Raw genomic sequence first — 13,508 nt, 5'->3', positions numbered from 1 at the left:
CTTACAGAAAATACGTTTCGAAGGGCGATAAGTAATCGTGATTGGAAGCAAAAAGAAATCAATTTATCGCGAATTATTCTAGTATTGTCAAAAGTATAAACCATTCCATAAATTTTTACTAATATAGAGGAGTAGAATGTAAAGGTACGGAAATTAAATATTTGAAATGTGTAAACACGTTAATATTTCCTGAATACTTTATTGATAATTTTTTGCTCCAATGTTTATTAAAATTTACAATAAAAAATAAAATTTGTGAATACTATATGTATTATGTATCTATATTATTATTTATTTATTTATCATTATTCATTATAAATATTGAAATGTTTGTGACCAAGAATACATATATTACAATTTATTACAGAGACTTTATTTATATGTACATTCATTTCCAACGCTACATGGATATCTACTTTTAAAAATTCAACGTTACACGTGAAAAAATAGCGCATACTCTATGGATTCACATTCGTAGTTAAAAAAATTATTTACATACTTCGTCCTTTCAGGATAATTTTACATAAAAGGGAAGAGTGCTGTTTCCGAAATTTCGAATATATTATTTCATACCGAAAAATGTACCTTTCGCGCGTAGCAGTGTTCTTCAAAAAATTTTTATTTAAAATTCTTTTAATTATACTTTTAATATATTTTTATTTAAAATTCTTTCAGAATGGCTCGAAAATATAAATCTTTTTTCCCTATATCCCTCATGTCCATCGGTCTCTCTTTTATTAGATATTACCTTCGGATTTGCACTCATCTACGTCGTTACTAGAAACCCTATAATAAGAGACTGGCCATAAGGCCAGTTTTGTCAAAATGTTGCGAGAGAGAAGGATATACATTCATATCACTTTCTTTTTCTCTCTTAAATCTCTTTCTCTTTCTTCTTTTTTGCCGAAAATGCGAATCGATCAAAAGTTGCACCTCCGTGTCGCGATTCTTATTAGAGGGGCTCTAGTCGTTATTAGCGTGACACCTCGCGAGTTAAACGCGAACAAATTGAAACGTCCTGAGATTGTTGCGAGGCAGATAAGACGCTCTAGAGCATTCTCTCTGGAGACAGCGACTTTTGTTCAGCGATTTTGCAGCGATCTACAATGATATCGTGCACCTTTTGTCCGCTCTTATTGTCGTTTCATCTGTGTTCTTGTCAGGAAGGGAAGGATCGGGGAGAGAATGCGAGCAATGATTCCCCGGCCTCCATCCGAAGAAGCCGCGAAGCTCTCGGCGCTCTTATCTTAATTCGAAAACTTTAGCCTAGCGAATGGCGACATTCCTGGCTCACTGCTTAACGAGCTTCGTTAGTTGCGATCTTCCATAAAATATTTCTTTCTTACCACATTATTTCTTTCTTTAATAAGAGCCAGAAGACAATTCATTCTCCCTTCATTATAGTCGGTTATACACAGCCTTGGTCAAAATTATTGGATATTAAGCACCCTATTCAAATTAAGTTTCTTTAAAATACCATTTTTGAAAGAAATAAAAATATAAACGCATAAATACGTTCATAATAATAAACGCTTTAGTAGACAATTTTTAAACAATAGAAGTCTTTCCTGGTATTAGATTCTGTACAGCATTATAAGAGTGTCTAACAATTTTGGCCAAGGCTGTACCTATAGGTATTTTACCGGGATTGATTCAATTCAAAGACCAAATTATAATTTATGTAAGATCAACCGAGAATAATTGAAAGTTATAAATCCGTATTAATCGGAATTAAACTTCTATTAAAATCTGAAACTTTGAAGATTACTCCGAAAGGGCACTGCGAATCATTATATAGACTCGGGGTCTTTGCGCATCACGATCCGTTGTTGGCAGGAAGCCTAAGGGAGGGGATCGTAGGTCGAGAGAGGGAGATCGTCGACTTATCTCATAGCAGTTACGCCCAATGAATGACGTCAGGTGCGTAGTGCGGTGGAACACGCGCGTCAATTGCTCGCGTCAATTGCTCCGAAAAGAAAAACCGAGAGAGCGACGTAACGATGATGCGCAAGGATATCACGATTGTGTTGTGCGTGCTGTTGTTCTTTGCCACGACAGGTGAGACTTCCCAAACGAAGATCCCGAGGATAAATCGAAGGAGAAACGTGCTTAAAGCAATTCGGCAAATGCCACCTGCGATCGCCATTTTGGAAACAAACCTATGACCCATTCTTGGTTGTTTACTGATGGGCGTGAAAATTTTTCAACGACTCCATATGATCCTTTATTTATTTTAATCATCTGTAGACTTATTCGAGGATATTCGCATATCATTCGAATATCTTTTTAGAGAATATAATAATGTGATAAATAATATACGCACAATGGGGGACATGAGTATAAAAATATTTACATTTCCTGAGGAATATAATTTATCACAGATATAGTTAAAAGTAGAAACGGAATGACAACAAAGAAAATTCAGCGTTTCTCTGCAAAACTGTAGAGAAGAGATTAAAAACGTAATATAGAAATATTTTCTCTGTATTAATAATTTCTAGGTTAGGAATCGAGGTTTTTCCATCGATTACTCCAATCATAATACTCCACATATGATTAGTTTACTGCGGACTGGTAATTCTTCAAATTAATCAACGGTTCTGCTTTAATTAATTACTTTAATTAGATACTTCAGGTTAACTCGAACATACGGTTAACGCTGTTACGTTGTTTTGGAATGCGCAGGTACTAAAGCGATACGCTGTTACCAATGCAGCTCCGACACTGATCCGGACAAGGAGGACCTTTGTGGAGCCTACACGAAATTCGACAAAGAGAGGAATGTGCCTATCGAATGTAACAGCGAGGAGTCACACATGCCTGGCACATTTTGTGTTAAATACACTGAGCAAAGCCCGCGTGGTTTCATCTGTAAGTATACCTATTAAAATAATATTTAGTATTGTTTAGTCAAAAAGAAAGATATATTTTAGTATTGTGACTCGTTTTTAGTTTCTATAACAAATGAAATATAATTGGAATTGAGGTCATTGATGGAAAAAGGGCACATAGACTTACGTGTCTCGTCTCTCAATCGAAAATCGACTCAGACATTATATATCTAAAATTCAGTCGATTTACAGAAAAAGGCACAGCCTTATTCCATCAATGGCCTCAATTACTTTTCTCAATTTATTGTATTTATTATTGTCGATGCATTTTGATTTTTAATTAATTAATTAATTTAAAAGTTTCTTTCATTAAAGAAAAGGACGCAATTTATTTTATTGATGTGATTGTAAGTTATGTGTTTAAAAATTTAAATTATATTAAATAAATCAAGTTCTTTAAAATATGTGTCAATTAAAGAAACTTACAGAATTATAAAGAATTAAAAATATTTGGAGTTATGAAAATAATTTTTTATAAAGTAAGAACTACAATATATAAGAGAAGTTCTTTTGTAGATATATAAGAGAATTCTTTTGTATTAAATTTTACGTGTGTCATATTTACTCAATATACAATAAATAAAAGCGCAAATACAGAGACGAAGATGATTATCTTATCTCGAATAACAAGCCAAAAAATTAGATCTAATACCCACACATTTATTTTCGAATAGAGAGAAATCTCGTGTTAGAAAAATACAGCTTTTAATTTAATCTTCCACAATGAAATTATGAAATAAACGCGCTTTATGAGAAAACATGACCGATCGAATGCATTAGCTGACATACGTTATATGCGCATATGTGCAGCATCGAATGCCGTGTTGCGTATATTGCGCGTGGAGTGCGTAATTAATTAATTAATCGGTGATATGTTCAAGGGGATGGCAGGTGGCGACAGGTGATCCGCCGATGCGCTTCTGTCGCCAGTACCGGGGTCACGGGGGTCTGTAACTGGGGCGTACACGAGAACGGCGTTTACTGGCAGGAATGCTACTGCTCCGAGGACGCCTGCAACGCGGCATCCAGTCTGATATCCCTTACCACGCTGCTCCTCACGACGTGCGGCGTCATCGTTACGCTATCTTGTTTCAAATGAAACAAATTTTTCAGAGTTCTCGAGTTTTCGAGAGACGAAAACGATGAGATAAATATTGGCGACTAGAAAGAATAGATGTTGGAGGTTTTGTTGTAGGAAATGAGAGAAGTTTAGATTTTAGCTAACGTGAGCGAGCAAAGAATGGCACAAATGTTTTTTTTTTTTCGAGAAATTTCAGAGTTGGTTTTCTTCTTAGCAAAATTTTGATTAGAATACGGACAGAATGATTTTGCTAGGGTATTTAAAATTTAGGCCAGATACAGATCTGAAAATAATCACGTTGGACCGTCTAAATAATTATATTAGACAAGCTAAAAGGTCAAAACTTTTTGCAGCATTATCTTGAAAGTCTACATAATTATTTTGAGATAGTTCAACGTAATTATTTTCAGATCTGTATTTGACCTCATTTTTATATACTTCAGCAAAACTGTGACTTCCCGTGAAACCACCATCAACATTATTCATGTCTCTATGCTCAATTTATATTCAAAATTCATTAAAATAATTCAAAAGCGAGAAATCTTGTTTATACTATTTTTAAAGAACGTTGCTAGAATTTTTAGTGTTTAATATGTAATTCTTATAATGATCGTTAAACTATCGTTAGAAAAAAATCAACTCCGAAGTTGCCAAAGAGTATACTCTGGTTCCACTTTAATGAGCCAGTTTGTAAATACGTTAAATTATATATCCGTCCATATACCGCATGCTAATCTAAAAAGCATATCCGGAATTCTCCTTTATGTAAATAGTCTAAGATATATGCATTTCTATATCTATCCGTCCATTTAACGTGTCTAAGAAACGTTATATATTATTCAATGAAACTCTAATTAAGCTATAAAACGACTAATTTACTAAATGTAATTTTAAAAAGGACTAATCACAGAAGCTGATTAAATTTTAAGACGATAGATCTGTTTGTTACTTTTCGAGATAAGTGTGAAGTAAGTTTATAATATTCAGAACAATAGTGAGACAAACCTGTTGCTTTAAGTATCTAACTGTTTCGGCGAGATGGCATATATTTATTCTCGAGAAATTTAAAAGTCTTTTAAAGTCTATTAAAATTAATTTTATTAAAATAAATTTTATTAAAAGTGCCTTTTTATATATAGAGATAGTGTTCAATCGCTTTCGATAATCTATTTAGACTAGCGTGTCAATTAGATGAAATACGGATTTAGAGCAACGATGAGTTAAGTGTAAGTTACATGTATTTTACACAATACATCAGTATTACAAAAAAACTAACTCTTAAACAACTTGAACTTTGGAGAATCTACAATTTCGATTGGAATTGAAATTGTATGTTATAATTTTCAATTTAATTGTGCAGTTTAATTAATTTCTGTTAAATAAATAAATATTCTCATATCATTTTTTCACATGTTGCTTAGTCGCTTTACACATCGTCGCTTTAAATCCCGCGACTTATTTATCGCAATTTTTAAATTTTTAAAGCATTTTATATTTTTCTATGTATATGCATGTATTGCATAATTAAAAAAAGAACAGATTTACTGTTTAATTTAATTGTATACTTTATTATGTATAAATACTATAAATAAAGTAATATAGAAAAAAGAAACACGTAAATGAATCTACATATTAAGGATACATAATCTACAATGAAACTTTTATTAGATAAGAACCGAAATCAGTGACAAGAAGAATATCCGAGTCTCAGTATTCAAAACGTACTTTTAGTTAATAAGAAAACTCAGACACGCATTTTTGCAACCGAACGCGTTGCTTATAGAGCTGCTTTATTTCGTTTTTTCCCCTCTCAGTTTTTTTTCGCAGCTTTTTGTGCGGTCGTGAATCTTTGAGAAGCCATTAGATGTGCTCGCCCACGTCGCACGCGGTAACATTAACGGGGTGGAAAAACACGGCGAAAATGAAACCTACTTTTGTCTCTCGACTTGACTGACTTTTTTGTGGCGGCCCCGAGAAGAAAACACGCCTCGCGAGCCGGGAGATTAATGTTTTCCGCGGCGGTGCTGATCGCATCTGCGCGAAATTCTCATTTGCTAAACTATTTACGCCTGCTTAAGTGCAACTTACGCTATTTCAGCCGCGTTTAACGCCACAACTGATTAAAACCATCCTTTCTTATCTAGATTTATGATGCATGCTTATCTAATGCTTATATTTTTACACACTTTTATTTTACTCGATTCATAGCCGTATAATTAATGACTTTTGAAGAATATTTTTCTTTAAAAATCCGGGAATATTCAAAAATTCATAAAGAAATACAATAATTGATTAACTATATAATATGTAAAGATTATATTTTTTTATTTAGAATAATAAAAATTAATCTATTTCTATGAAATTAATAAATCTAAAAGATATAAAGTAAAATGTATTGTTAGGTTTTTTTCAATTTGCATAAACTATTATTTGTAAATCATATTTAATTCTTCCTTATTACCTCTATGACGTTCACTGTTAAAAGAAACGTTTGTTGGAAACGTTTAATATAACAGCATGAAGATTAAACATTGTCTCGTTCAAAAATATGATTGATACTTATAATATCTATATAAGGGATTTCCTTTCGTAATATCCAAGGAACAAAGCGCATCGGGGATAAGCCGTACATTATACCTACATCTTATCCATCACACATCACCGACACGCGCGTTAAATTACGCACATTGTGCGTAAATAAACGGTCCTCGGGCCGAACTTTTGTAAGGAAGAGTTGCGCCCGACTGAGCCCTCAGGCTCAATGTGGATACCCCACTTCTGGTACCAAACATGAGCTTGAGGACACCCTTTTGAACGTACGTCACCACGTAATGCCGGAAATTCGTCGACCCCGAGTTAATTACGTCACGCGAGACTATTAATGCCTCAACAGATCCGACGTACGCGTTGTATGTACAACAATAGTCTCGGCTATTTAGGCCCTTCTCGTACATTACGTCACCACGTGCCAACCCTCGTTACTCGGGGTGCCGTGCGATAATTAAGATCGTCGTCGCCGGAGCGTTAAAGCAGCAACAGCGTTGCTGGTTGATAATACTTGGGAAAGGTCTTATTACGCACCGATCCCTTTCCCGTCCCAACACAACACCGGAAGGTTTCCATGAAGGTTTACACCAAAGAACGATGCTTGCCTTCTGAGATCGACTTAGATTGTATCGGGTGTCTCGCAACCAACGCATAGAACGTGTTTGAATACCGATGTTAATACTTGAGACAAAAATTTTTTAGAATTAAGACAAATGAGATTTTTTTACGAATAAAACTTTAGAAATGTAACTGCTGATATAAAATGGATTCGGTTTAAAGATTTTTTACGCTGGTTTAATGTCTGAAGTATTTTATATCGAAAAAATCCTTTAAATGTAAAAGAATTCCTTGTATATAGATAATAATTTGCAAATTATATATTCTAATTTCATGGCAGAACGAGATTTTACAAAATATAAAATATATATATCCTGTTCTCTCAAGAGAATTTGAACTTCTATACATATGTGTCATTAGAGACGCAAAGGTTTGTAACCGCTAAAATTACAAAATTTGTAGACAAGTACGGTATATTAGTGATTTTCATGATCGGACGCTTTATTTTCTACGGCATGGGTGGCTCGACAGTTTCTGGTTATTACATCAAGACGTGCTTAATTAGTTGCCGCAAGGGTGGAAAGTGCGCAACCTTAGCCTCTCTAACGACACTTCTTATTTTCATAACGCGTTTACCATCTTGCACTCTAAAGAAAAAGCAAAATTTAAAGAAGTCAAATTGAGTTGTACACTGATGTTGCACTCTAATTTATTTTATACCAAATACAATCAACTTAACGGAATTTAATGCTTATTAAATAAGAGAATTTTCACACAAAAAGTAATTCTTTAAGTTTTTCTATTCCAGTTTATCAAAATATATATATATATATATATATATATATATATATAGATGGCGATTCGTTCGCCGCAACGCGCGCGTTTACTGTAACGTCTGTAACAATAAAGTCGTTCTCTCTCATGTCTTGTCGAGTCGAGTCACATAAATACACTGCACGTGTACATTACTTATTTCTTTGAGCAATTATATTTGTGCTACCAAAGAAACAAGTCTCTATCCTTTTCTTCTCTTGTTTCTTCCGAATGACTCTTGCTGAGAATCTGGATTGACGGCGACATCGCGGATTCCAGAACAGAAATCCCAACAAATATCAATATTGATCACAAGCATATGATTGAAAGAAGTGTGCAACGAACGGAACTTAAAAATTTTAAGATGTAAGCCAAGAGGTAAGCCTACTGATTCTTGGCGAAAAGAACAAACAAATTTACATTTTATAAATCTATGTTAGCTTCTTACATATAATCTCGTTACATATAATTAAATGTCTGATTCTTTATTTAAAATATCCCTGTCACTCAAATAATTTTGAGATAATTCGCTTTATGTCAGCAAAATCCACAATTTTCTTCCATCTACATACGATGAAATTGTGTATTTATCAAATAATCATATATTTATCAAATATCAATAAATCTAATCATATATATATATATATATATATATATATATATATATATATATATATATATATATATGGAGGTGTTAAAGCCATAGTGGTGTAAGTCACTTTTTTTAACCTATCGAGTTAAGTTCATAGATGCAGTCTACACATGCAGATATGTTGAAAAGAAAGAAAAAAAGTGGTCAAAAAAATTGACTTACACCACTATGGCTTTAACCCTTCCATATATAAGTTTGTTCAACATCATGTTTCTGAATTAGAAATAGAGATAAAAAAACTGATAGAGAAATAAATAAATAATGAAATACAAGTTTATTTATTCCTTTATCCGTATAAATTGAAGAATAATTACGAATTATATATTATTTTAATTTCATCGCATTTTACAGACACTTAAATTAATTACTATATCAAAAAACGTACAATTGCGTTATAAACATTGAAAAACAAAAACCAATTTATAATTCATCAAAAAGAACTCGTTGTTTCGTTAAAAAAGGCAATTGCTAAAGATTCTGACATTAAAACTCTGATTAACACACAATAAACAAAGCTATAGAAAAATGTATTAAATTAAAAATTTTATATGGAGATTCTTAGAAAAGAAATGAATGAAATATAAAAAACCTGAACAATATGGAGCGTTGAACATGGATATGATATATATTAATCTATTTATAATCCTTCATTATAGAGTTCAACCCTTGTCCACTGATTTGTTCGTTCTGACATACCCTTACATAATATTCTCAGGAATGGAGCTCTTTCTTTGAGGGTGGCAAGAGTAAATGCCTTTTTAAGCTCGGGCTTACTGGCAAGTCTATTTAATATATCAACCTGGTTTAAATTAACAAAAACTCCTTGAGCATCTGGTGGCAGATCAATGATTTGAGCAACTTCTGGGTTAACTTTAAGTGGAATCGCGATTGTTGTAATTCTACCCTTGGAAGCTTTGAATGTATAGAGACCTGAATATTCTCCTGAAACAGAGAGATCTACTGTCACAACTTATTGTCCTTGATGTCGTGGTGCTGAACTTGGAATAGAGATACCAGAAGAACCAGGAGAGCTTGTATCAGGTAGTAAATCAAGTTTTTTGACTTTAATAATTGTTTTTTCAAACACTTCTTGAAATCCTGCAAGATTTGCGGATACATTAGAGACTTGTGTTGCAAATTTGAGGCTTTCCTCCTGATAGTTTTCGGCCGCTGAAATGGTTGATTCCATTAATAATATCATTTGAGTTATTCTATCCTCTAAAGTGGCAAATTTCTCTGCAGGGTTAACCAAAAGTGTTTTTACTCTATTAAAACATTTCAAATAAGGAAACACAGAGTCAGGATCATCGTAAAGATAGCCAGCTATATCAGATGCAATTTCTGGAAGACGAAGATTTCCAATTTGAGTCAAGATGGGATTTAAGGTCGTCCACAACAGAACAGTTCTTGAGCATCCTATGTGCCGAGATAGTTTTTCAGCTGCTTGTAAGTTTAAGAAGGACTCAGATTCAGAAATTTTGGCTCGTTTAAGATGGTTTAGATATACACTTGTCATTTTGCCTTCAAAGGATTGATCTGATTGATGAGGGTACCATCTGGCAATTTTTACATCTTCTAGACGAGGAATGCGAGAAGGAGTCGGCAATTGGGGCGTCTTTGCAATGGGAGTTTTCATCATGAACAAAGATCCTGAGCTAGGTTCCCCATCTTCCATCATTGTCTCTAGGGCTGCATTTGGGTCTGACTCCATTATAGATCTAATCGGGTCTAGGCTTACTTGTTGAAGTTTCCTTGCTAATCGATCAGCTTCAGCTTTTAGTTCTGGAGTTATTGATGTATCTTCATATGCGATAATATCTGGTGAATCACGATAAGGCACTTTATTATCTTCGTCAGAGTCATATGAGGAGGATGACTTATCGGACGACATTGTCATAATTGGATTGCTAAGGGGTAGACTAAAGGAAGTATAAGCTAAATCAATAAGTTATTGTTGATTCTAATGCTATTTTTCTTCTTCAACTCGTATTACATAACTTACTTACATATAAATTCTTACATGTATAAAAATTAAAAGTTATAATATATTTGACGAAAAAAGAAAACGTGTTTACTAATTAAATAAAAAAATATCTATCATGTTCAATGAATTTACATTTAAGACTGCAATATTATATAAATCAGAAATCAGCCAATGTAAATATTTCATCTGTCATAAATGATGACGAAAACAACTGTCAAGTGAGTCTTTTCCTTCACTTTTTATTTTAATCTTAATTTTTTTCTATAATCTAAAATATTTATTGAGTGCGATCTTAAGTTCTTCATAATATCATAATTCATAATTTCTTTCATAACTGAATGAAACTGAATAAACTTTGACAAATGCATTCCTAAAAATTTTGCATTACACAAAAGTGCAAACTGCATAAGTTAGAATTTTTAATCGTAATACAACGTAACAAATAATGTTCACACATAAATTTTAAAATTTTTACATTATATTTATCAGCTGCTGTTAATAATTAATTTTTTAAGGATGTCATAATCATTCTGATTTACTGAGCCATGTTAAAATAAATACTAAAATCTGTTTAAAAGTTAATAACTCATTATTCGTCAATTCATTTTTCATATTTTTTTCTGTTCCCTCATATGTAAGACAGATATCTTTAAAGTAACGACTGTTGGGGGCGTACAACAATTTTCTTGATATAATATACCGTTCTTCTCCTACTTTAAATCTGATTGATTTCTTAATCTTACAATTAGACTCAAATTCAAAAGTTGAATCTTCAAGAGATTTCATCTTTTTCAACACGTTGTAAATGGTTGTAAATTCATATGTATAACATTATTTGTCACTTTATGAAAAATTTCCAACTTGCAATGTATTATAAGCATATCTACAGAATTAAACTGAAACTAGATGTCGAGATTCCAATTATAACAATGTCATATCCGTTATACGACCCAAAATGGAATTTGATAATAAAGCTGTTTCAGGCGGGTTCATTATAGTGGTGGCACATGAACCGTTAAATGTCTGACCAGTACGTATATAAAAATTTACACTCTTCAGCGAACCAGCTTGACGTAAAACATTCATTTGAATCATGTATTCACCTGTTTCTGGAAACGCTGGAGACTTTACCGTATTCGTCTGCTCCTTTTCCGGGATAGTCTTAGAATCAGAGATATCCTGAGCTGCTTCGTCAGAAATCTGGAAATGATTTATTTACAAATTATGAAAATGATCAACATTAAAATTTTCCAAGTTTTATATGCTTTTTTAATAAAATAGATTGTGAGAATTTTAACCAAATACCCTAACATGTAATAATGCTTAGATCATCTAAGCAATGATGCATGTACATACAAACAACTATTTGAAATCTGATTTTAATGAAAGTTTATAGCAATTTTTGATACATATTTTACATATCCTATATTTTACATATCATTTTTACACGATAGATTTCATAAATATATGAAAGTTTTGTCATAATTTTGCATCAAATTTCAAGAATTATTAGTAAACTGTTTTCTTGCCTAGAAGTCATAGAAGACCTATAAGACCTATAAGAATTAAATTTAAAGGAAAACTTTTATTTACAAGGCTATAACAAGTATAACATAACCTATGCATTTTGATGTATATGTATACAAGTCGAACTTTAAAACAATATATCACATATATAAACAGAGTTCTACCTTGATTCTGAAAAAGGTAACAGATTCGTTTCAAGTAGACTTTTTGCATTAATAGTTTTTAATTGCATTTAAATTACATATATTGCTAGTGGAAAATAGATTTGATAGGTGTAGGTGTGTGAATACGTTTATGTATTTTGTATTTTCTTTGTTATGTAGACTGTATGTATATAATTGTCGCTTTAGGAAATCATGAATGTATCGATTCGTCTATTCATACAAATCTTATGCGCCTTTTAACGCCCTAAAAACACGTAATCAATGAAGTTGACAAAAGAAGAAAAGAACCGTTAAGAACTTACATGCTTCACTTCCATTTTACGTATTTTTGTTTCTTCGCTGAATTTGGATCAGTCGCGAACTTAAGATCTTGCGTTTCTCTAATCTCCAACACCAGCCAGATGAAGCAATTAGACTTGCGCGTGTACAGATGTGGCAAGTGATTTTCTTTTAATTCTCCTTAACGAACCAAGATTCCAAGCTAAACGCGTGTAACGTATAACGCAGTATAACGTCAAGCTGATGCGAGAAACAATGCGAATGAACAAATGAAGGCGGCGACCGCAGCGATGCTAGATTAGCTAGATAGCTAGATTCGAGTTCCGGCGCCACTGGCTCACCCGTGAAATAGATAAAAAAAAGGCGCATGTTCTAAGAAAAAGCCAATTACGTCTTCACGTGTTAATAGTTAATAGATGCATGCATGGCTCTTTCTTAGGATATGTGCGGGCCTTTACCTATATCATCTGGTTTCCAGATGAGCCGCGGGCGCCACGGATTAGGTCAGGCATCTCTGTGCCACTGATACTCTATTTAATTGTTACGAAGTATTTAGAATCCTTTTGTGTTGACTGCATTCTAAAATGTACCGACAATACTGAAAGTCTGTAGCATACATAATGTGAATTATGGATGATCAATACTGTTAATTTCTCGAAATGCACCCTTTATATAAGCTAGCAGAAAAATTATCTTAATGATTCTTTATTATGATTGAGTTACATTAGATATAAAATATTTGGATGAAACGAGAAACTAATACTAGATCTACATAAAGAACTTTTATAACTCACGACTATTTTAACAATGAGATTATAACTTCAAAATATTTGAATATTTTTTATTAAATTTCACGCAGTCAAATTTTATCATAATAATTAATGAGTATCGATTACCTCATTTATGCAATAATAACTGTTAATCGCTAAAATATGCTAGCAAAATAATGAACGAACAAATGGGTTTGTGTGTGTGTGTGTGTGTGTGTGTGTGTGTGTGTGTGTGTGTGTGT

General features: G+C 32.9%; 2 protein-coding genes across 2 annotated transcripts; one reads left to right on the top strand and one right to left on the bottom strand.

Annotated features, from left to right (window-relative positions):
* The first annotated feature begins 1,902 nt into the window (after window positions 1–1,902).
* Window positions 1,903–5,259, top strand: LOC139824161 (UPAR/Ly6 domain-containing protein crok). The gene is made up of 3 exons (XM_071796655.1): window positions 1,903–2,058; window positions 2,686–2,871; window positions 3,773–5,259. Exons 1-3 carry the CDS (start codon window positions 2,001–2,003, stop codon window positions 3,988–3,990), a joined length of 462 nt encoding a protein of 153 aa, XP_071652756.1. The 5' UTR covers window positions 1,903–2,000; the 3' UTR covers window positions 3,991–5,259.
* A 3,788-nt stretch (window positions 5,260–9,047) lies between these two features.
* Window positions 9,048–12,785, bottom strand: LOC139813553 (uncharacterized). The gene is made up of 3 exons (XM_071779116.1): window positions 12,520–12,785; window positions 11,630–11,726; window positions 9,048–10,360 (listed from the first exon to the last, which is right to left on the bottom strand). Exons 1-3 carry the CDS (start codon window positions 12,532–12,534, stop codon window positions 9,513–9,515), a joined length of 960 nt encoding a protein of 319 aa, XP_071635217.1. The 5' UTR covers window positions 12,535–12,785; the 3' UTR covers window positions 9,048–9,512.
* Window positions 12,786–13,508: the final 723 nt, after the last annotated feature.

Source organism: Temnothorax longispinosus, chromosome 1 (assembly GCF_030848805.1).
Source record: "Temnothorax longispinosus isolate EJ_2023e chromosome 1, Tlon_JGU_v1, whole genome shotgun sequence".
Taxonomy (NCBI): Eukaryota; Metazoa; Arthropoda; class Insecta; order Hymenoptera; family Formicidae; genus Temnothorax; species Temnothorax longispinosus.
The sequence above is the reverse complement of the archived record's forward strand: the minus strand, read 5'-3'. Positions and strand labels throughout refer to the sequence as shown.

What these genes read in the sequence shown, in the direction of transcription:
- LOC139824161 (XM_071796655.1), top strand. Translation starts at nt 2,001, where the DNA reads ATGATGCGCAAGGATATCACGATTGTGTTGTGCGTGCTGTTGTTCTTT. An exon ending in GTTGTTCTTTGCCACGACAG is followed by an intron (nt 2,059 to 2,685) that starts GTGAGACTTCCC and finishes TGGAATGCGCAG; the next exon opens with GTACTAAAGCGATACGCTGT. An exon ending in AAGCCCGCGTGGTTTCATCT is followed by an intron (nt 2,872 to 3,772) that starts GTAAGTATACCT and finishes GATATGTTCAAG; the next exon opens with GGGATGGCAGGTGGCGACAG.
- LOC139813553 (XM_071779116.1), bottom strand. An exon ending in TCCAGCGTTTCCAGAAACAG is followed by an intron (nt 10,361 to 11,629) that starts GTGAATACATGA and finishes GTGATTCACCAG; the next exon opens with ATATTATCGCATATGAAGAT.